At 52.2% G+C, this 20100-nt stretch overlaps 4 protein-coding genes across 11 annotated transcripts in view; 2 read left to right on the forward strand and 2 right to left on the reverse strand.

Moving 5' to 3' along the window:
- Positions 1-8636, reverse strand: part of RNF31 (ring finger protein 31) — a 12038-nt gene extending 3402 nt beyond the window's left edge. The window contains exons 1-14 of one of the 2 annotated variants that reach the window (XM_021718418.1): positions 8604-8636; positions 7385-7531; positions 7048-7259; positions 6831-6890; positions 6656-6731; positions 6240-6417; positions 5102-5492; positions 4652-4942; positions 4118-4366; positions 3827-4012; positions 3506-3712; positions 1866-2039; positions 1685-1783; positions 1505-1594 (exon numbers count right to left, since the gene is read on the reverse strand). In XM_021718418.1, the coding sequence (XP_021574093.1) occupies positions 1505-1594; positions 1685-1783; positions 1866-2039; positions 3506-3712; positions 3827-4012; positions 4118-4366; positions 4652-4942; positions 5102-5492; positions 6240-6417; positions 6656-6731 (1941 nt within the window). In that variant the 5' untranslated portion in view covers positions 6831-6890; positions 7048-7259; positions 7385-7531; positions 8604-8636. Of the gene's footprint in view, positions 1-1504; positions 1595-1684; positions 1784-1865; positions 2040-3505; positions 3713-3826; positions 4013-4117; positions 4367-4651; positions 4943-5101; positions 5493-6239; positions 6418-6655; positions 6732-6830; positions 6891-7047; positions 7260-7384; positions 7532-7620; positions 8062-8603 lie in introns of those variants that run through there. The other variant, XM_008069736.1, reaches the window with a different exon arrangement.
- Positions 8538-12868, forward strand: PSME2 (proteasome activator subunit 2). Of its 3 annotated transcripts, none has more exons than XR_002482636.1 (11): positions 8538-8977; positions 9282-9314; positions 10022-10084; positions 10329-10415; positions 10513-10546; positions 10629-10726; positions 11755-11823; positions 11974-12041; positions 12205-12263; positions 12562-12648; positions 12742-12865. XR_002482636.1 is itself a non-coding variant. In XM_008069737.2 (11 exons), exons 1-11 carry the CDS (start codon positions 8930-8932, stop codon positions 12820-12822), a joined length of 723 nt encoding a protein of 240 aa, XP_008067928.1. In that variant the 5' UTR covers positions 8538-8929; the 3' UTR covers positions 12823-12868. The 3 variants fall into 3 exon arrangements, 2 of the variants coding, with proteins under 2 accessions (XP_008067928.1, XP_021574103.1); XM_008069737.2 differs by having other exon boundaries at positions 12205-12259; positions 12742-12868; XM_021718428.1 differs by lacking the exon at positions 9282-9314 and having other exon boundaries at positions 8863-8977; positions 12205-12259; positions 12742-12868.
- A 1159-nt stretch (positions 12869-14027) lies between these two features.
- On the forward strand, positions 14028-17234 carry EMC9 (ER membrane protein complex subunit 9). Of its 2 annotated transcripts, none has more exons than XM_008069741.2 (6): positions 14028-14091; positions 14363-14572; positions 14715-14791; positions 16578-16647; positions 16737-16831; positions 16993-17234. In XM_008069741.2, the coding sequence occupies exons 2-6, from the start codon at positions 14375-14377 to the stop codon at positions 17171-17173; spliced, it is 621 nt and encodes a 206-aa protein (XP_008067932.1). In that variant the 5' UTR covers positions 14028-14091; positions 14363-14374; the 3' UTR covers positions 17174-17234. The 2 variants fall into 2 exon arrangements, with proteins under 2 accessions (XP_008067932.1, XP_008067931.1); XM_008069740.2 differs by having other exon boundaries at positions 14074-14230.
- On the reverse strand, positions 17225-20077 carry PSME1 (proteasome activator subunit 1). 4 transcript variants are annotated; one of them, XM_008069739.2, is made up of 11 exons: positions 19916-20077; positions 19157-19189; positions 18979-19041; positions 18756-18866; positions 18622-18667; positions 18385-18482; positions 18061-18129; positions 17913-17980; positions 17757-17811; positions 17594-17680; positions 17225-17415 (listed from the first exon to the last, which is right to left on the reverse strand). In XM_008069739.2, the coding sequence occupies exons 1-11, from the start codon at positions 19952-19954 to the stop codon at positions 17335-17337; spliced, it is 750 nt and encodes a 249-aa protein (XP_008067930.1). In that variant the 5' UTR covers positions 19955-20077; the 3' UTR covers positions 17225-17334. The 4 variants fall into 4 exon arrangements, with proteins under 4 accessions (XP_008067930.1, XP_021574101.1, XP_008067929.1 ...); XM_021718426.1 differs by having other exon boundaries at positions 17586-17680; XM_021718427.1 differs by having other exon boundaries at positions 17233-17680; positions 18385-18393; positions 18448-18482.
- Between the last annotated feature and the right edge of the window lie 23 nt (positions 20078-20100).

Raw genomic sequence — 20100 nt, forward strand, 5'->3', positions numbered from 1 at the left:
GCTACCACACCCGGCTAATTTTTAAATTTTTATTGTAGAGATGAGGTCTTGCCAAGTTGCCTAGGCGGGTCTTGAACCTGCGGGCTCAGGCAATTCACTCACCTCAGCCTCCCAAAGACACAAGATTACAGGCTGAGCCACTGAGCCCGGCAACCCTGTTTCCTTTTTCTTCATCTCTACTGCTACCACCTTACTCCAGGCCACCATCAGACCTTGCTTCCCTCAGTTACTAGTCTGTCTCTCTGCTCTCCACTCTTGCTCCTTTATCATTCATTCTCCCTACTGCACCCAAAAGCCCTTCAAAAGCATAAGCTGGCCAGGCGCAGTGGCTCAGCCTGTAATCCCAGCACTTTGGGAGCCCGGGGCTTCAAGACCAGCCTGGGCAACATGGAAAGATCTTGTCTCTACAATAAATCAAAAAATTAGCCGGGCATTAGTGGTGCATGAGCTACTGCACCTGGCTACGTGAAACTTTTTATTTTTATTTTTGAGTTGGAGTCTCACTTTGTCACCCAGGCTGGAGTGCGGTGGCACACTCATGGCCACCGCAGCCTCGACCTGCTGGGTTCAGGTGATCCTTCCGCCTCAGCTTTCCAAGCAGTTGGAACTACAGGCATATGCCACCACACCCGGCTAATTTTTTTGACTTATTGTGGAGATGAGGTCTTGCCAAGTTACCCGGGCTGGTCTTAAACCTGTGAGCTCAGGCAACTCTCTCACCTCCCAAAGTGCTGGGATTACAGGCTAAGCCACCAAGCCCAGCCCGTTAAACTTTTAAAAAGATAAATGCGACCAGGCATAGTGGCTCACACTTATAATCCCAACACTTTGGGAAGCTGAGGTGAGAGGATTGCTGAGACCAGGAGTTCAATGCTGCATTGAACTATGATCATACCACTGCATTCCAGCCTGCATGACAGAGTGAGACCCTCTCTTTAAACAAATAAATAAGAGAAATGAGATAGTCTTATTCCTTCCTTCATCTCAAAATGAAGGTGAATGCCTGCCTCACCTGGCCTCCAGAACTCTTCTGATCTAGCAGATGGCTCCTCTCTGAACACCTGCCACTCTCACCCTTCCTCTCCAGGCTCCAGCCACACGCCACTTTTTTCTGACTTTGGCCTTTCCATGTGTGTTCTTTCTGTCCCAAACACTCTTTGTATGGCTGGCTTCTTCTTAACTTTTAGGCTTAAACCATTTTGGAGAAGACTTGTCTGATCTCTCCTAAGTAGGTCCATTCTATTAGTCTGTATCCCAGATTCCTATTTGTTTTCTTCATAGAACTAATGCTGATGTATTAGTTCCTCTCTCACTTCTTTCCTTCCATCCTTCCTCTCTCCTTCCCTCTTCTTTCTTCCCTTTTTCCTTATGCCCATCTCCCTGACTAGTCTGTGAGCTCTTTGAGCTCAGAGCTCATTGTCTGTTTTGCTCTCCAATGTGCAAACTACCCTGAGTCTAACACAGTACCTCAGCAAGTATTTCTGAAAGGATGAATGTGCCTCACCTGGCGCTTGCAGCGCACACAGAAGGTCTGGTGACACTGGGGACATGTTGCCTCCAGCTGCTCACGCTCATATATGAAGCCAAAGGAGCACTGTAGGTGCAAGAACATGAAGCTCTATTAGGCATGACCTGGCACCATCCCTTGCCCCTCCATAGTTAGCTCTCTGGGCAAGTCACTTACCTGGGCACACCACAAGAACTTGGGGTCCCGCATCAGTACACCCTCAGTCAGCTTCTTATGGAACAATGCATAGGCATCTGGCTCTAGGCTCTCTCGAAGCTGGGGACAGGATGCAGAGGCAGTAGGTAGGCAGGGTTCCAGTTCAAAACCCAGGACACCTGAGTCCTACAGGCTACAGTACCTGGATGTCAAGGGTAGAGAAGTAGCTGAGCAACTGTGTGTCATCAGTGAGGTCGGGGCGGCCGCAGGCAGGGCACACCATGTCTGTGATGTGCTTCTCTTTCAAGGCAATGGTGAAGTGCTGGCGGAAGCAGTCAGGACAGATGGTGCATTCACAGGAAGTCAGGGACTGCATCTAGAGGCGAGAGTAGGAGAGAAAGGGGTCAGAAGCCATAGCTGCCAGCCTGGGGAAGAGCAGTAGCCAGGTATCCACTGAGAAACCAAGGTCTAATTAACAACTGGGCAGGAGTAGCAACCTCAAATGCCAGAAGGTGCCAAGCAGACGTCTGAAGATAGTTGGGTGGAGAAAAATAGAAAGGGATGAGAGATCTAAGGTAAAAGCAAAATGCCTCTAAAGATATTCACATTCAACTAAAAACAAATATATAAATAACATCTTTGAACCGACAAAACTATAGTGATGGACAATGGTTTCCAGGTGGCTGGAAGTAAAAGTAGGAGAGTATGACTATAAAGGGTTAGCATGAAGGAGTTCCTTTGTGGTAATGAAATAATCTACATCTTGATTATGGTGGTGGTTATCAGCATCTATATATGGGACAGAATTGCACAGAATCACACAGACACATCCATGTAAAAACTGAACAAGATCTGTAGTATAGCTAACATTGTAACAGTGTCTATTTCTTGGCCTTGACACTATAATTACATAAAATGTCACCATTGGGGAAAGGTGTGTGAAGAGAACACAGGGCTCTATGTGCTATTTTTGCAACTTCCTGTAAACTTACAATTATTTTAAAATAAAGAGTAAACATATACAGAGCCCCTAAGTTGGACTGTATCTGGCCAAAGAACCGCCACTTCTGATAGAGTAAGTAGAGGGTCAGGAAATAAAAAGGACCTGCTCCTACCAACTAGATATTTGATAATATTAAAAAATTACCATTAGATTTTTTTGATGTGACAATGGTCTTATGGCTATGTTTACTCTTATTTTTCCCTCTTTTTTCAAGAGCAGTCTGGGCAACTTGGCGAGATTTCATCTCTACAATAATTCGAAAATTAGCCAGGCATGGTAGCACACGCCTGTAGCTCCAGCTACTTGGAAGGCTGAGGTGGAAGGATCGCTGGAGCCCAGCCAGTTGACGCTGGGGTGGCTGTGAGTGTACCACTGCACTCCAGCCTGGGCAACAGAGGAAGACTCCAACTCAAAAAAAGGTTTGTCTTTTAGAGAAACATACTGAAATACTTATAGATAAACTATAAACTGTAGAATGTCTAAGATTTGCTTCAAAACAACTCTGTGTATATAAATGAAATAAAGACTTGCCATACATTTTTTTGACAACTGCTAAAGTTTAGTAATGAATACACAGGGAGTGGAGGGGTTGCAGGGGTTAAGGCAATTTGTTATACAGTGTATTACAATTTTCTCTACTATTGATTGTCTGAAAATTTCCATAATAGAATACTTTTAAAAAGGGACGGTAGAGTCTATTCCTCCCTCCCCTTCCCAGAAGCCTTCAGGGGTACATTGACAATTGCAGAGCAGAATATAGGAGCAGAGACAGGGACTGGGGTGGGGTAGCCAAAAGGAATAGACAATTCTAGGACCAGATACTGTGGGAAGGGGCTTACCCGGTTGTGGGGCAGGGCCCAGCCACACACAGCACACTCCTGGGCAAGCAAGCGGCGCAGGAAGGCCCGATCCTGGCTCTGCCTCACAGCTTCTACCACGTCTCCCAATTCATAGTTCCTGGGTGTCTCCTGCAGCAGCGACAGTGCTAGCTCTGCCCGGCCCCAGCTGGGGAGTGCATAGACTGCCAAAAGCCGTCTGACCAGGCTCTGCAATGTGATTGAGCAGGAAGAAGTGACTGTCAGACCTCAGGGATCCGCCTTCTCAGCCTTCCCTCTTGCTCCTCTAGATGCTCTCTTGGGCTCCTTGCCTCCTCCCAGCACCTGCTTGTCTGGCCCATCCCACGAGGGAGTGGGCTCAGGGCCACTGTCCCAGAGGCGTTGGCGGAAGGGCTCTAGACGCTGGCGTTGTAGCTCAGTCAGGGCCCGTGTCACGTCACCTCCATGCTGGAACAATGCCTGAAGAGACCCCTCCTCAGGCCCAAAGCCGAGGGACCGGAGCTCCTGCACCTGCAAGATGGGAACAGAGAGAGGGAATGAGGGAAAAGCAAGTAAGGGAGAGTGTGAGAGACTCTGAGACTCTCAATTCTGTCCCACCTCCAGCACAGTCGATACCTTCCTCCGCCGGGTTCTCACACACTCCTCCACAGCTTCATCAAGGTTTCCGTGACGGTCTAGCCAGGCTTTCCGGGCTTCCTGACAGGAAAAGGCACCCAACCCAGGGTTCTGCTGTCCAGCCAGCTCAGTCACCATCTCCAGCACGTAGGGCAGCTCTGAGTGCAACCACTGCAGGGGTACCTCAGTGCCTGAGTACTGCAGAGCCGAGAAGACTTCCTCTGGACAGGCACCTGCAGCTTCCCCTTCCTAAGGCACAGTTCCACCTATCAGGCCCATTAGGCCCATCAGAAAGGGACCCCTCTACCCAGTATCAGCCTGAACCAAGATGTTGACAGTGGGTGAGCTCAGACACTTAGATATGTAACCACTACATACACAGCATAGTGACTGCCATGTGGGAAGTGTTCTATAATAGGCAGCTGCTGCTAACAATGACAAGTTTTGTAAGAACTCCTATTAACCAATTGTAGTATCCCCCCCGACCCCCGCCCCACCAGCTCAGCCCCACCTCATCCAAGGCCCAGTCCTTACCCGGACCATGATTACCAGCTGAAGACCTTCTTCACGCATCTTGTCTTGGCGCTGTTTCTCAAGGTCTCCACAGGAACTAGGCAGGGGGGCACTGAGGCATTGTGGGGGCCCAGGCTTAGGGAGTCCCTTTTCCAAAGAGCTGGCATGGGGCCTGGGGGCAGGCTGTACTGGGGTGGGGCTGCTGGTCCGGTTGCACATAACACACACCCAGCCAGGGCCCGTGTTGCAGAAGGTACAGTGAATACAGTACCAGACTTGAGTCTGAGCAGAAGAGAGCAAAGTATCCCCCTGCTGGGAAGGCAGAGAGAATTATCCCTTTGACTGGCTGGCTGAGGTTCACAATGGAAGTATAGGGAGCAGGGGCAACTGAAGGAAAATGGGATGGGGAAGTAGAAAACGGCCTGAGGTAAGATGTGCAATAAAGAGATGGGAAGGCCAAGAACAGGTTACCTGAAGGAGCTGCAGACAAATGTCACCATCCTGGGAATCCACCACCAAGCTGGGAGGCTGGGCCAGCCGAGGTCGCTCACACATGGCACATAGCACAGCTGCTGCCTCATTCTCAAAGGTACAGCTCTGGCAGGCCCACCGACCCCGTGCAAGTTCAGGTTCTAGGCCCCCAGTTCCTTGGGGATCCTGGATTCCTGGTCCCAATCCCTTACAGCCTCGGGGCCGATGACAGGTCACACAGAGCACTGCCCAAGGCTCATTTAGCATGGCACAGGCAGCACAGTGCCAGGGCAAACGAACACTTGCAGGATCAGATGAAGAAAGACAGCTGTCTCCCATGGCGAGTAAAGAGGTTGGCTGGGGTCGTGATTGGCTGGAGGAGGCAGATAAACTGTAATGAAAAGCAGATATGGCCTGTTGAGGTGGGACCTGGTGCCAGGGTCCCTTACCTCCAGGCATCCCCCATTTCCCACATGTTGTCTCTGTCTCAAACACTTCCATACCCATAGCCTGTGCAACATTTATTTTGTTTGTTTTTTTGAGTCGGAGTCTGTCGCTCAGGTTGGAGTGCAGTGGCACGCTCACAGACAGTGCAGCCTCGACCCGCTGGGCTCAGGTGATCCTTCTGCCTCAGCCTTCCAAGTAGCTGGAACTACAGGCATGTGCCACCATGCCTGGCTAAGTTTTCTTGCTTTATTGTAGAGTCAAGGTCTTACCAAGTTGTCCAGACTGTTCTCAAACCTCTGTGCTCAAGCAATCCTCTTGCCTCGGCCTCCCAAAGTGCTGGGATTACAGGCGTGAGCCACCACACTTAGCTTCTGTGCAACATTTAAATGACAGCTTAAAGCTCACTTCTTTCTGGTAGATATCCCTAATAGAGGGTCTGACCCATACTAGGTGTTTAAAATACTTCCAACTGGTTGAGTTGATCCTTCAGACTACACTACCATCCACCTACTACTCATGTGTACACCATAATAACCTATTGTGTCTGCTAACTGCTTATCTCCTTAAGTGCTGTTGTGACTGGCTCCTTGTCCTCTATCAGTTTTTAGCACAGAACCTGATACATAATAGATAATCAAATGATCTTAAGTTCTCTAAATTTTACTTCTATCCAGAAGAGAAGGCCTCTCACCTGGGGCTCAGGTGGGTGGTCTGGAGGTTCCCAGGCAAAGTCTGGCGGAGGTGATGAGCCCGGGATGGGTGTCCATGGAACAGGTGGTCACAGGCTGGGCACAAGGCCTGTTTACAGGATGGGCAGTACAGTATGCCTGGGGCAGAACCACAGAGGAAGCAGGGACCAGGAGTGGAGGCTGAAAAACAGGAGAGAAAGAATAGAACATCTTCCTAAAAAGACCAGGTTACATCTGAATATGTTATGGATGAAGGCAAATCACAAGACTACTTTTCAACACATCTGGACTCGAGGAAACAATTGTATATTCTTGTAAGAACAAAAGAAGCTAACCAAGGAGATAGATAAAGGAGGGTCCCAAATTTCCATCAATATTGTCTACTACTTCTCACTCCTCTCCCCAAGACCAATAATACCTGGGACAGAAGATGTGGTGAGGGTGCCAGGAGCAATCTCTCTTAGTAGGGGGTCAAACTCTGAAAGCTGCAGCATCTGAGGAAGAAAGGTCAGGGAATGCACAGGGTTTAGGGACCCAGAGGTCCCACAATTCCTGTTCCCTTTTTTCACCAGCCCCATTCCTGCCTTCCTTACATCATCTTCAACCTTGTCTTCCAGCAGCTGTTCCAGTGCCTGCTGTCTTGGATGGGTATTCTGCAAACAGATAAAAATGGTTTCCACCTTGAGCCCTAGACCAAAGCCCTCCCTCTAAGCCCCTGTACGTTAACATTCACAGCGAGAACAGTACCAGGAACTCCCAGCATGCTAAACTACACCCATAGTTTAGCAGCAAGGGGGTTCTCAGAGTGACATGAGTTAGGCTGGGTTCTCTAGTGTTAAGTCACCAAGACCAGAGGAGCATCTCACCTGCAATAGCAGACTGAGCTCTGTCCGAAGCAGCAGTACGTCCAGTGTGACTGCAGCAACCTGATGCTCATTTGGTTCCTCTTGGCCCTCGGGGAAGCTCAACCCATCTGGCTGCTCCTCCGTGTAGCCATACAATCGTAGCACATCCCGTCCCCCCTGCCACACATTCACAGTCACTGTTCAGTAGGACCCCTTCCCGGTAGGACTGGACCCTTTCCCATTCAGCACAGCCTTTCTAACCCAGGCACCGTCCCTTCTCCCATAAGGCCCAGGGGATTCACCTGTACAGAATCCACCGTGCTGCGAAAGACAGGGTTATTAAACTTGACCCCTCGCCAGTAACGGGGCCGTTGAGGACTGAGGAGGTTGCGGCCATATTTCTCCAGGATGTTCAGGGCCGTGGACAGGGTGCTGAGGTAGTTTTGGGGCTGGGAGCAGTTAGAAGAGAGCAGAGAGTTGTGAGCTCGGCCCCGGCCTCAGGCACCATGTCCCCCTTCCAAGCGGGGCCGGGCCTCACCTCCCCACGAGCGTTGCAGCGGACCAGGCGTGCGGCGTCCAGCTGCAGGTAGCGGGCGGCTGGCGGCAGAGAGCTGGCCAGCAGCGGCCGGAGCTGCTCCAGGGAAAACATTTGCCCAGAATCCTTCCTCAGGGCGCTCGCCAGCTCCTCGCGGGCCGCCCAGAAGGCCCGCTCCTCCTCCTCCCCCGGCATCCTGAGACAGGAGTCAGCCCCAGCCCTGTTGCCCGCCAGGGTCCGGCGCGGGCTGCGCGCGACACTCCCGCCGCCCCTCCCGCTTGGTGCCCGGCTCCGAGGCCTGACCGGGTCTGCGCGGCCGCTCCGTGTCACTCACGCCACGGTCGCCCTCCGGCCCCCGGCCCACCGCCAGGGTCAGCCGGGAACAGGAAGTGCTAGGAAAGAAGGCGGGACCGCGACCCGGTTTCAGAGGAAGAGGAGGGGATTAAGGTTAAGGAAGGGGAGGGGCGAGAGACCAGAGGGCGTGGCCAAAGAGGAGGCCAGGTTTCCAACCAATGAGAAAGGAGAGGACCCCTGACTCCTCCCTCTTGACGTCACGGTAATTCCCCCTCGTTCAAGAGCTCGTCCCCGGCTTTCTCTGGTCTGGTTCCGCCCCTTCCGGAGAGCCCCAGGCGCGGGGCTCTCCCAGTTAGCTCAAAGCCTTCCCCTTTCTCTCCCTAGTAGTCTGCCTGTCTTCCTTGGTCCTCACCGGGGAAGTCCCACCCTGCCGGGGACCCGAGTCTGGCCAGCCCTATAACCCTCTCAAGAGTCCTGCCCCCTCTCGGGTCTGTTCTGAAGGCAGGGAAAAAGCCCACTTCCCACCCCCTCCTGCTCCCTTCCACATCCTGCTAGCCCTTCTCCGTCCCAGGCGCTCCCTCTTTTACTACCCCTCCCACTCGCTCACATCTCTCCACGCCCTCCTCGCGGTTGAGTCTTATAGGGAAGCCCATCACTGGATAGCCCCTTTCCCATACTCCCCCCCTTCTTACCCCAGCCCACGACTTCCCGTTGGCCCTCGTTATAAGCCCTGCCCCGCTCTGCGAAGGACAGCCCACTTGTTCCCGTCTCCGCGGTCCCGCTCGCCCTAGCCCCTCCCTTGGACAGCCCCTGGGCTTGTGACCCAGCCAGCACCGCCTCTCCTAGTGGCGACTGGCTGGGAATGGCTGAGGGGCTACCTACTGTCTGCGTTCTGCCAGGCGGGGGACGGACCGAAGAAAGGGGGCGGGGTTGAGGGGGGCGGGTCTGGACCTGGGGAGTGAAAGCGAAAGCCCGAGCTACTAGCTAGGAGACCAGAGGTCTAGCAACTTGGAGCAGCATGGCCAAGCTCTGTGGGGTGCGCCTGAGTGGGGAAGCCCGCAAACAGGTAACGGGGAACCGGAGGTCGGGAAGGGGCCGGAGAACCCTCCAGGATGGAAGCCAAGCTGGGTGATCGAGGGGACCAAGGCAGTGCAAGAGAACTCCCTCAACCTTTTAATGCATTCACTTCTGCCCGGGGATTCCCAGGTTCCTGTCCTCTGGCCACTCTCTGCACTGAGCAGGGCCTCTGAAAAAACTGGTTTGTGGTGGGAAAGGCCCGAGGTACAGTTGAAGGGCACCCCATTGGGAGTGGATCTTTCTCTTGACAACCCAGACCCTTAACCAACATCCGGGTACTATTCTCTGTGTAGGTGGATGTCTTCAGGCAAAATCTTTTCCAGGAGGTAAGTCTCTGAGTTAAAGCGATTTGATCCAGAATCTTAGAACAATACTTGAGGGTCACAACCTCTCAGAGTAACCCCTAAACTCACTCTTACTACCCTTAGCAAGACTTCACCCAAGGTGAGCTCCTGGTTATTTTAATCTAGCTTTAGTCTGACGCCTCTTACAACTCTCCCTCCTCCTGGCACCTCCCCTCCCCTCCCCTCTTTTGATGTGAAGGTAAGAGCGGTGGCCCTAAAGGCAGGAATGCTGTAGTCCTAACCATGGTTCTGCCACTTACCACCTTGGACAAGTTCCTTCATTTTCAGGGTTTCAGTTTCCTCGTTTGTAAATCTTGGACTCAGTGATATCTTTCTCTTTTTTTGAGTTGGAGTTTCACTCTGTCGCCCAGGCTGGAGGACAGTGGCACGCTCCTGGCCACTGCAGCCTCGACCTGCTGGGCTCAGGTGATCCTTCGCCTCCACTTTCCAAGTAGCTGGAACTACATCACGCCCGGCTAGTTTTTTGATTTATTGTAGAGACGAGGTCCCGCCAAGTTGCCCAGGCTGGTCTCGAACCTGTGGGCTCAGGCAGTCCTCTCACCTTGGCCTCCCAAAGTGCTGGGATTATAGGCATGAGCCACTGTGCCTGACCTGGACTCAATAATTTCTAAGGGCTCTTCCAGTTCTACTTCTCAGGCATCAGATTGAACATCTGTGATTTCCCACAGGCTGAGGAATTTCTCTACAGTTTATTGCCACAGAAAATCCTATACCTGAATCAGCTCTTGCAAGTGAGTAGTTTGGACCCCTCCTGCCCTATCTTGTGTCTGCTATCTCCTCCAGCTACCCTCTCTAGCTAACAACTGGGCTCAGCATGCAGAAAATTGTTGTAAATGGTGGAACAGGAACCTTAGGATATTGTGAGCTCTGAGTCTAGGTTGGGAGGCAGAGAGCAGGTGGAATACGTGGAGAGAAGGCTATGGCTTAGGGAGAAGGGAAGAGGCTGGGCAGCCTCTGACAGTGAACTCTGTGCAGGAGGATTCCTTCAATGTGGCTGACCTGACCTCCCTCCGGGCCCCTCTGGACATCCCCATCCCAGACCCCCCACCCAAGGATGATGAGGTGAGGCCCTCAGGGTGCAGGCAGTAAAACCAATGGAGATGACAGCCCTTCAACCTCTATGATTTTTCTAAAGCTACTTTCTCCCTTTTTGCCTTAGATGGAAACAGATAAGCAGGAGAAGAAAAAAGAAGGTAAAGGAAGAAGGGGTGACTAGGGAAGGGGAAATGGTACATTGCTGCATGAGAAAGGGCTTGAATACCTTCTTTCTCACAGTCCCTAAGTGTGGATTTCTCCCTGGGAATGAGAAGGTCCTTTCCCTGCTTGCCCTGGTTAAGCCAGAAGTCTGGACTCTTAAAGAGAAATGCATTCTGGTAAGCCTGCGGACTGGGGGAAGTGGAAAGAGAAAACAGGCAAGGCCAGGTCCTGGTCTTCCTCCGAGATACGAGTCCTTCATTGAGAGACTTAGTCCTGAAAAAAAGACTCTTCCTTCTGTGCCTTGGGTTTAGATCCCCTTTCTTTTCCTTATTCTGTTAGACCTCTGGTATCACAATGGTGTGCCCAAAGTCAAAGTCTGTGCTGTATCTCCTCTATAGCTTGAGAACCTGTTGTATCAGGTACACAGTGGAGATGGTGTGGTATAGTGAGTTGGTTTAAAACCTTGGAACATTGGCCGGGCGCGGTGGCTCATGCCTATAATCCCAGCACTTTGGGAGCTGAGGTAGGAGGATCACTTCAGGCCAGGAGTTCAAGACCAGCCTGTACAAGACCCTGTAACACTATAAGAAATAAAAAATAAGGGCCAGGTACGGTGGCTCACACCTGTAATCCCAGTACTTTGGGAGGCCAAGGTGAGGTTTGCCTGAGCCCAGGGGTTTGAGACCAGCCTAGGCAACTTGGCAAGACCTTGTCTCTACAATATATAAAAAAAAATTCGCTGGGCATGGTGATGCACACCTGTGGTTCCTGATACTTGGAAGGCTGTGGTAGAAGAATCACTTGAGCCCAGCAGGTCGAGGCTGCAGTGGCCATGAGTGTGCCACTGAGCACCAGCCTGGGTGACAGAGTAAGAAAGGAAAAACAGTTAATAAATAAAAAAGCTTGGACACTAGAGGGAGACTCCTTGGGTTCAGATCCTGATTCTGTCACTTACCTAGCTCGTAACCTTAAGTAAATCACTTAGACATTTTGTGACTTATTTTTTTCATCTGTCAAATGGGTACAATAAGAATATATATTTTTGAAGGTTGCTGTGATAACTAAATGAGGTAAACAATACATAGTACAATGCCTGGTATATAATAAATACTCGACTAAATGTAGCTATTATTAGGAAGTGGCAGTAGTAGGAAGAACTCAATAGGCTTTTTGAATGATTCTTACATGATAGCTCTTAACATAGGTAATGACGTGGATCCAGCACTTGATCCCCAAGATTGAAGATGGAAATGATTTTGGAGTAGCAATCCAGGTAAGAAATGAGGACACTGAGGACACTGAGTGTGGGAAGAGACTTGGGAAGTGAGAGGTAAGAGCTAGAAGTGAACTATGAGGAGGACGGAGATAGTATGTGAGGGATAGAGAAGATGAGGTGTTTTCTTTGCCTCCCATGTCACCACAGGAAAAGGTGCTGGAGAGGGTGAATGCGGTCAAGACCAAAGTGGAAGCCTTCCAGACAACCATTTCCAAGTGAGGGCTGCAGGAGGACCAGCATGGGGGAGCTGTGGGGACATTTCTTTGGGATTCCCAAAGCTGGGCAGTCCTATCAGGACGATGAAAGACTTTGGCATTGATCTCATGGAGTACGTCTCCCTAAACACTCATTCCTATGGTATTTCCTTGCTTCTGGCAGGTACTTCTCAGAACGTGGGGATGCTGTTTCCAAGGCCTCCAAGGAGACCCATGTAGTGAGTGGATAGTCTACCAGACATTCAGCTGGCTGGGGGTGGGACTGGGGAGGAGAAGAGGTCCTCCTTGTCTTGTTTATGAATTTCCCAATGTGGAAAATATTAAGCCAAAAGCATTGCCTAGAGAAACTGATTTGAGCTTCTGCAACCTTGACCCTTCTCTCTGCTTGTTCCTTTGGTATCCTGTTTCTTGGTGCTGAGAAAGGGCTCATCCTCAAGTTAACCTGTTCCCTATATAAGGAAACCAGACTAATGTCCCAGCCTCCCATGGGGCTGACTCAACTTTGTCTCCCACATCCCAGATGGATTACCGGACCTTGGTACATGAGCGAGATGAGGCAGCTTATGATGAGCTCAGGGCCATGGTGCTGGACCTGAGGGCCTTCTATGTGAGTATGGAGTGAACTCCCAAGGGAGGTAAGATGAGTTGAGGGGAGTGAATTGGTAAAGAACCTGACACTTGCTTTCTGGTCTTCTCCTAGGCTGAGCTTTATTATATCATCAGCAACAACCTGGAGAAAATTGTCAACCCAAAGGGTGAAGAGAAGCCATCTATGTACTGAGCCCTGGGCTAGAAGGAAAATAAATGACCTAAATACTTAGTGTGGATTACCTCTAGTGCATGTCATTCATTCAAAAAGCATTTATTGAGTGTCACCTATGTCCAGAGTCTGAAGATGAATGTGGTGGCGGGAAGGGTGGGGGTACTAGGAAGACAAAGATGAATTAGCTGCTCATCCTGGTCTTAAGTTCTCCTAAAAAAACAGAGTGGGAATTGCTACATGCATGACAGTCATGCAGATAACCTGTATATCAGAAGATTATTTCCATCCGAAGGTCCTGTAAGTTCTTCATGGAAGAGATGGCATTTGGGCAGTGCCCTTATAGGAATAATCAGTCTTTGGATAGACAAGGGAAAGCTCTGTGGCTGAGGTCAGGGAATGAAGAAAGGAACAATCCTTATCAGTGCAGGGCAAGCCTAGAAGGAGAATGGTGTTTCATTGAGAGGACTGTGGATGAATGACTGAACTCCTCAAGGGCTGGGAGAGAAAAAATGCTCCCAAGGCATTGTGGTGAAGGAAATACACCACAGGACATTATGTGAAAGATGAATCTAATTTTTTCTTCTTGTCCTTTCTACTTCTCCTTCAGCCAATACCTGTCTTTATCTCTGCCCTTTGTGATTCAGCCCTGGATGTGTGGTGGAGACAAGGGTTTCCCTGCTGTGGTCTTTGCTATAAATTCCATGGGACTGCTCTTTAAGTCAGGACCTTGTCCTGTTTTAAAATATGAGATAAGAATGTGCTGCCTAGCCTTGAAAGTTTGAAACCCGTCTCCATACATATCTCATTTAGTCTTTAATAAGGACCATTGGCAACAGATATTACAGTAAAGAAACCAAAAGCCAGATAACCTGCAATCGCGAAGATGACACGGCTCATTAGTAAGTGACAGAGCCGGGTTAGGGAACAGATCCACTCATTACAAATAGGAGCAGAGAGGTCCGCTCTGCCCGTGGTGCTAGGGGACACCTGGCTACAGGCCGGGTGCTCTGAGGGACCCGTAGTAACCCAGGTAACAGGCTAAGCCACCGGGTAGCCCAGCCAATAAGAGTGCGGGCAATTTTCTTGCCTTTACAACTGTGGGTTCTTTGCAGTTCGCTGGAGACAAAGGCAGGGCAAGGTTTGGACGTGGCCGGTGATTGGACAAAACGAGAACCTCTAGCCCTATCAAAGAGCACCACGTGGGCGGGACTCCTGGAACCGGTCGGTCTGGGAGCTGCCGGCTCTGGGTGCCCGGACAGGCGCTGAGCTGCGGCCACCCGCTAGAGGGTAGAGGAGGCGGGGCTCCAGGCTGAGGGATGAAATCTGGACCTCCTTCTGGGCCGGGCTGGGGACGGGCTCCGGGACCGAGGTCGCCCGGAGCCGGCGGGCTGCCTTTGAGCCGAGTTAGCGCCATCATCGAGCCTAAGTGAGGGGGCACCGGGGAGGGTTGAGGAGGGCACCGGAGCGCTGGAGGGAGCTTTACAGACGCGGGCTAGGGATTGGCTCGCCCGGGCAGGGTGGAGAACCGGCACTAATCAGTTTGCTCCTTCCCTGGTAGGCCCCGCTCGCCATGGGGGAAGTGGAGATCTCGGCCCGTGCCTACGTGAAGATGTGCCTGCACGCCGCCCGGTACCCACACGCCGCAGTCAACGGGCTGTTGCTGGCACCGGCGCCGCGGTCCGGAGAATGCCTGTGCCTCACCGACTGTGTGCCCCTCTTCCACAGCCACCTGGCCCTGTCCGTCATGTTGGAGGTCGCCCTCAATCAGGTGCCTCCGTTGGACGCCCATCCCCCACCGCGAACCCACCGAACACCCCTAGCCCAAGTTCATCCCCGGCACCTGGGCAGCAGTGCGCACTCACAAGACCAGGGGCGCGATTTAGTAATTGATGGTCCGTTTCCCACGACAGGTGGATGTGTGGGGCGCACAGGCCGGTCTGGTGGTGACGGGGTACTACCATGCCAATGCAGCTCTGAACGATCAGAGGTGAGTGGGGCAGCCAGAGGTAGAAGGCAAAGGATTATGGTGTGGTGAGGATGCGGGCGGGGCGCGCCAGAGAACCAAGGTCATATCTTTCATCTTTCCTTCATCAAACGCTTAGGAGCCGGGGCTTACATTAGGCACTATGCTGGGTACTGGAATGAGGAAATATAAAGATAGGTCAAAGCCCTGTCCTGGAGCAGCTGCCTTGGGGGTGGGGAGGACAACTGTGTGTCAACAACAGGTGATAATGCATTAACTGAGGTATCTCTCCAAGTGCTGAAAGCCCAACCAGCAACTTAAAAAATAAGGAAATTCACGTATATATGGTTCGAGTTAGAAATACCGTTGTGGAATTTGTTTCCCCCCCTCACTTAATAAATATTCGATCTTTGCATTTCCACACCAAGATCTACCTTACCCTAACAGCTATGTAGTATGACTATCGGATGTACTGCCAGGCGCGCTGGCTCATGCCGTATAATCCTAGCACTTTGGGAGGCGGAGGCAAGAGGATTGCCTGAGCCCAGGATTTCAAGACCAGGCAGAGGCCAGTGGATTGCTTGGGCCCAGAATTTTGAGACCAGTCTGGGCAATTTGGCGAGACCTCGTCTCTACAATAATTTAAAAAATTAGCTGGGCTTGGTGGCCTGTGCCTGGGGTTCCAGCTACTTGGAAGGCTGAGGCAACAAGATTGCCTGAGCCCAGCAGTTTGAGGCTGCGGTGGCTGTGAGCTGTGCCACTGCACTCCAACCTGGGCAACAGTGAGACTGACTCAAAAAAAAAAAAAAAAAAGACTGGGTGTGGTGGCTCAAGCCTGTAATCCCAGCACTTTGGGAGGCTGAGGCAAGAGGATTGCCTGAGCCCAGGGGTTCCAGATCAGCCTGGGCAACTTGGTGAGACTTTGTCTCTACAGTCCATCAAAAAATTAGCTGGAGGTGGTAACACACACCTGTAGTTTCAGCTACTTGGAAGGCTGAAGCAGAAGGATCGCCTGAGCCCAGCAGATCAACACTGGGGTGACTGTGAGCACTCCAGCCTGTGCAACAGAGTGAGACTTGGACTCCAAAAAAAAAAAAAAAGGCTGGGTGCAGTGGTGCATGCCTATAATCTCAGCACTTTGGGAGGCCGAGGTGAAAGGATTGCCCAAGCCCAAGTTTCCGAGACCAGCCTGGGCAACGTGGCGAGCTTCATCTCTACAATAAATAAAAAAATTAGCAGGGTGTGGTGGCACATGCCTGTAATTCTGGCTACTTGGAAGGCTGAGGCAGAAGTTTTGTCTGAGCCCAGCAAGTAGAGGCTGCAGTGACCGTGAGCATGCCACTGCACTCCAGCCTAGGTGACAGAGTGAGACTCTGACTCAAAAAAAAAAAAAAAAAAGAATATGGATATACCATAATTTATTTAATACCTTACATTTGACATTGAGGTTGTTTGCAATTTTTTATTACAGACACAGTCCTGTTATTACAGTACATTCTTTTTAAGTGGAATTTCTGAGTCATCATATGTATAGTATACAGTTTCAATTTGGATGGTTATGCCAAATTACTCTCCAGAAAGAACACCTTTGATTTCCACGCTCACCAGCAGTGTCTGAGCACCTGTTTCCCACAGCACTCAAGCATCCAACAGTCATGCATCAAGCATCCAGCAGGCACAATCCCCCCAGGCCAGCTACAGGGAAAGGCCACAGCTGCACCCACATCTATGAGACCTGGGAGACCTGACTGAAATAGACAAGTTTTGCCCACAGTTGGCTCCTCACTCCTCTGATCTTCCCTGTACACAGCCCTGGACCCCTGGCCTTGAAAATTGCTGGGCGAATTGCAGAATTCTTCCCTGATGCGGTACTTGTTATGGTGAGGCTTGGGTTTCAAGGTGGGGAGGTGGAGAGAAGGTAGAAAGGGGGATCCTTGAAGCGCTCATCTGTCCTTCTTTGTCCAACCAGTTGGATAACCAGAAACTGGTGCCTCAGCCTCGTGTGCCCCCAGTTATCGTCCTGGAAAACCAAGGTCTCCACTGGGTCCCCAAGGACAAGAACTTGTGAGTGTCCCACTCCCTCCACCTCTTCTTGGAAGCTCAAGGCACCTGGGCCTCCTCTGTCCTCGATCCTGCCCCAAGGGTCCTTCTCTAGACCCAACCTGTTAAGTCTCTGTCTAGCCACACTGCCTGCTGTTTGACCTCCATGGGGGTTACTATTTCAGAGTGATGTGGAGGGACTGGGAAGAGTCACGGCAGATGGTGGGAGCACTACTGGAGGGTCGGGCCCACCAGCACCTTGTAGACTTTGACTGCCACCTTGACGACATCCGGCAGGACTGGACCAACCAGCGGCTCAACACTCAAATCATCCAGTGGGTTGGTCCCACCAATGGAAATGCCTGAGCCAGGGCCAGGGGGAGGCAGGGTGTCAGGATCCAATAAAGAGACTGGGGCTGATGGGCAACAGTATGACTCTATTTATTGTGCCTGGGAGGCAAGGTAAGGGGAAAATCTCAACAGGATTAAGGTCTCTGCTGCACCCATCACAGAATGAAAGAAGGCTCTCAATAGATCATTCCCTTTGTTTCTCCCCTGGGCTTCTTAAGCTTCTCAAAGTTCTTCAGGATGATGTCATATAATACAGCCTACAGGTACAGGGAGGAGTAGGGGTCAGCCACAGACTCCCGGTGGTTCTGTGACCCATTTATAGTCTTGTGGAGAGGCTGAATTTTGTCACCCTTAACCCACAGCCTGCAGGAACAGGGAGTGGGTGGCCTGGGAAAGCTGCTTCTGCCCACCCCTGCCCTGCCCTCGCCTCCTCACATAAGCATTACGGATCTCCATGACCATCAGCCGGATGTCCCGGTACTCTGCCTCATCCAGCTCGTGCACCAGCTGCCGATAATCACCCTGTGGGAAACTCAGGGGTCAGTCCAGGCTTCACATGTGTTCTTTCCCCATGCACCCTGATCTGGGCCTCACCTACCACATGGGGCTGCTTGGCTGCTTTGGTCACAGCATCACCGCGCTCAGAGAAATACCTGTGGGAAGTAGGAGTGTGTATGGAATGAGAGGAAGCCCAGGTATGTGTCCCAAAACCAAGGCAGAGTGTGCATGTGGGGACAGGTGGGTGGTCACTCACTTAGAGATTTGAGTGTGGAAGCCTTCCAGTTTGGTGTGGAGGCTGGTCATCAGCTCAAATACTTTCTCCTGGGAAAAGAAAGCAAAAGAGAAAGGGGGAGGAAGCATGGACTAGAAAGGAGGACAAGGGAGTGGGGCAGCTCTCTCACCTGGACAGCTACTCCAAAATTATTCCCATCCTCAATCCGAGGTATCTGCAGCTGCAGCCATGTGGTAACCTGGGAGAAAGAAATGGCACCAAAGCCACATCAACTCTCTACCCAATTTCCAGGTTCCTATTCTCCCTTGCTTCCCTGCCTGCCCATGCTGGGTGGAGGAGTGCCAGGTCCACCCTGAGCCCTAGGATCTGGACTTCTCACTTCTCTTACTGTGCCCTCTCTTGCTGAGACCTGGCAAGTGCCATACCCAAACCAGGGGAACCAAGAGGACAAAGGGTTTGACCTAAAGTCTGAGGATGGAAGGGAAGGGCTCACCAGGTTGAGGTGCTCAATGACATCCTTGATCTCAGGTTTCAAGCGCTGCAGGAGGACCACAATCTTCTCATTGCAGTTCACTGGGCCACAGGGAGGACCTAGAGAGTGGGCAATAGGTCAGTCACATGATTGTGCCTGTGTAAGGAGTGGAGAAGGGGAGAGTGGAAAGGTATCCGCAGGAAGGCACTCCTGTGGGATAGGACGCAAGTCTCTACCCACCATAGTGGTTTCAAGTACCTTTGTCTTCATCTTCCCCTTTCTTCTTTTCATCCTTGTCTTCCTTCTGCAGGGAGAGAGGGGCTCAAGGGAGTCGGGTTTAAGGCTGATTTTCCCCATGGTTGGATCCCTCCTCCCAGGTCCTCCCGGCTTGCCTCCTGTTGTTTCTTTCTCTCCTCCTTCTCTTTCTCCTTGACTGGATCAGGCACCGGGATGTCCAAAGGGGCCTTCAGATTGCTCAGGTCGGCTTCATTGAGAGCTGGCTCCTGGTGTAGGGTGGGAGGACAGCTGGCGGTGAGGGTGCTCTTCTTACCTCCTCACTCTCATGGACTCCCCAGACCCTCCTTTTTTCTCTAGCTCCCTGCCCAGCCCCAGTACCTTTAAAAATGCATCCAACTCAGAAATCTTCTTGGGGAAATAGCTCCCGAGCAGGTCCTCTGTCTGTGTGTGAGGAAGGGGTGGAGGAGGAAGGGGTCAGCATCACATATCCTTCCTAGGCAGTGTGGCAGGGGAGCAGTAGGGGTTGAATAGGGGGCATTGATGGGGCAGGTCTTACCTTGGTACACAGGTCTTCGCGAAACACATCCACCTGTGGGGCGCAGGCAACCTTTTAGAAACCTGGCTTTAAGGTCAGTTCATTTGAGGACAGTTCCCTTAGGGTTGTGTTGGGCCTGACCTGGGGAAGGGTGGAGTGGATCCCTCTAAGGCCAGATCTGAAGAAGGCGAGAGGGATCCCTGGGAGGGTGGACTGGGGCAATGGACGAGGGGATCTTTGCAGACCTGGATCTGGGGAGAGTGGAGTGGATACCCGTGGGGCTGGATCTGGGAGGTGAGAATATTCCCTGTGGTGGAGGGCAAGTGGTTCCTGTAAGAACGGGTCCCTGGGGTCTCCTGGGCTGTGTGAGGAGGGGTGTTGAGAGCCCTCTGCTTGTGGGGCAGGGACGGAGTGCCCCGTGGGGCAGGCCCCGTGGAGCAGGCCCGGGACAGTGGTGAGCCATACCAGGGCCCTCCCTGAGGGAAGACCAAGAGGAGTCAGGGGAGGTCCCGCACCGCGCCTGCCAGCGGCCCCGGCTCCAGGCCGGCGGAGTTCCCCTCCACGCCGTCTCTCCGCTTCACCTCACCCCGTTGGACCACGGCCGCCTCGCCTCTCCCCGCAGGCAGCCGAGGCCGGGGTCTCCGGGGCTCAGGTGCTCGGGGCCCTTAGGCTCGGTTGACCGACCCCGGCCCGCGTCGGGGCCCGGGGGCGGGTCAGCGATGTCCTCAGCCTCTCGCAGCCACGCCTCCCCGGTGGGCCCTCCTGGAACCCGGCGCTCACCTTGGCTTGGGCCTCGGGCTGGACCCTGAGCGTGGCCATGGCCGGGCGAGGGCCCTCGCGCCGCACGAGGAGCGAGGAGCGGGCACGGGAAGGGAAAGCGAAAGCAGCGCTGCAACCCTCGCGGCCTTCCTGGGGAACCGGGAGTGGAGGACGAGGGGGCGGGAACGGCCCTGCGATGGGCGGGG

Source organism: Carlito syrichta, unplaced genomic scaffold (assembly GCF_000164805.1).
Source record: "Carlito syrichta isolate Samal-C Ts95f unplaced genomic scaffold, Tarsius_syrichta-2.0.1 Scaffold312194, whole genome shotgun sequence".
NCBI classification, from domain to species: Eukaryota; Metazoa; Chordata; class Mammalia; order Primates; family Tarsiidae; genus Carlito; species Carlito syrichta.

What these genes read in the sequence shown, in the direction of transcription:
- EMC9 (XM_008069741.2), top strand. Translation starts at nt 14,375, where the DNA reads ATGGGGGAAGTGGAGATCTCGGCCCGTGCCTACGTGAAGATGTGCCTG. An exon ending in GCAGCTCTGAACGATCAGAG is followed by an intron (nt 14,792 to 16,577) that starts GTGAGTGGGGCA and finishes CCCTGTACACAG; the next exon opens with CCCTGGACCCCTGGCCTTGA. An exon ending in CTGATGCGGTACTTGTTATG is followed by an intron (nt 16,648 to 16,736) that starts GTGAGGCTTGGG and finishes TTGTCCAACCAG; the next exon opens with TTGGATAACCAGAAACTGGT.
- PSME1 (XM_008069738.2), bottom strand. Translation starts at nt 19,954, where the DNA reads ATGGCCACGCTCAGGGTCCAGCCCGAGGCCCAAGCCAAG. An exon ending in GCGAAGACCTGTGTACCAAG is followed by an intron (nt 19,042 to 19,156) that starts GTAAGACCTGCC and finishes CCTCACACACAG; the next exon opens with ACAGAGGACCTGCTCGGGAG. An exon ending in AGTTGGATGCATTTTTAAAG is followed by an intron (nt 18,867 to 18,978) that starts GTACTGGGGCTG and finishes ACCCTACACCAG; the next exon opens with GAGCCAGCTCTCAATGAAGC.
- PSME2 (XM_008069737.2), top strand. Translation starts at nt 8,930, where the DNA reads ATGGCCAAGCTCTGTGGGGTGCGCCTGAGTGGGGAAGCCCGCAAACAG. An exon ending in GGCAAAATCTTTTCCAGGAG is followed by an intron (nt 9,315 to 10,021) that starts GTAAGTCTCTGA and finishes GATTTCCCACAG; the next exon opens with GCTGAGGAATTTCTCTACAG. An exon ending in CCCCACCCAAGGATGATGAG is followed by an intron (nt 10,416 to 10,512) that starts GTGAGGCCCTCA and finishes TTTTTGCCTTAG; the next exon opens with ATGGAAACAGATAAGCAGGA.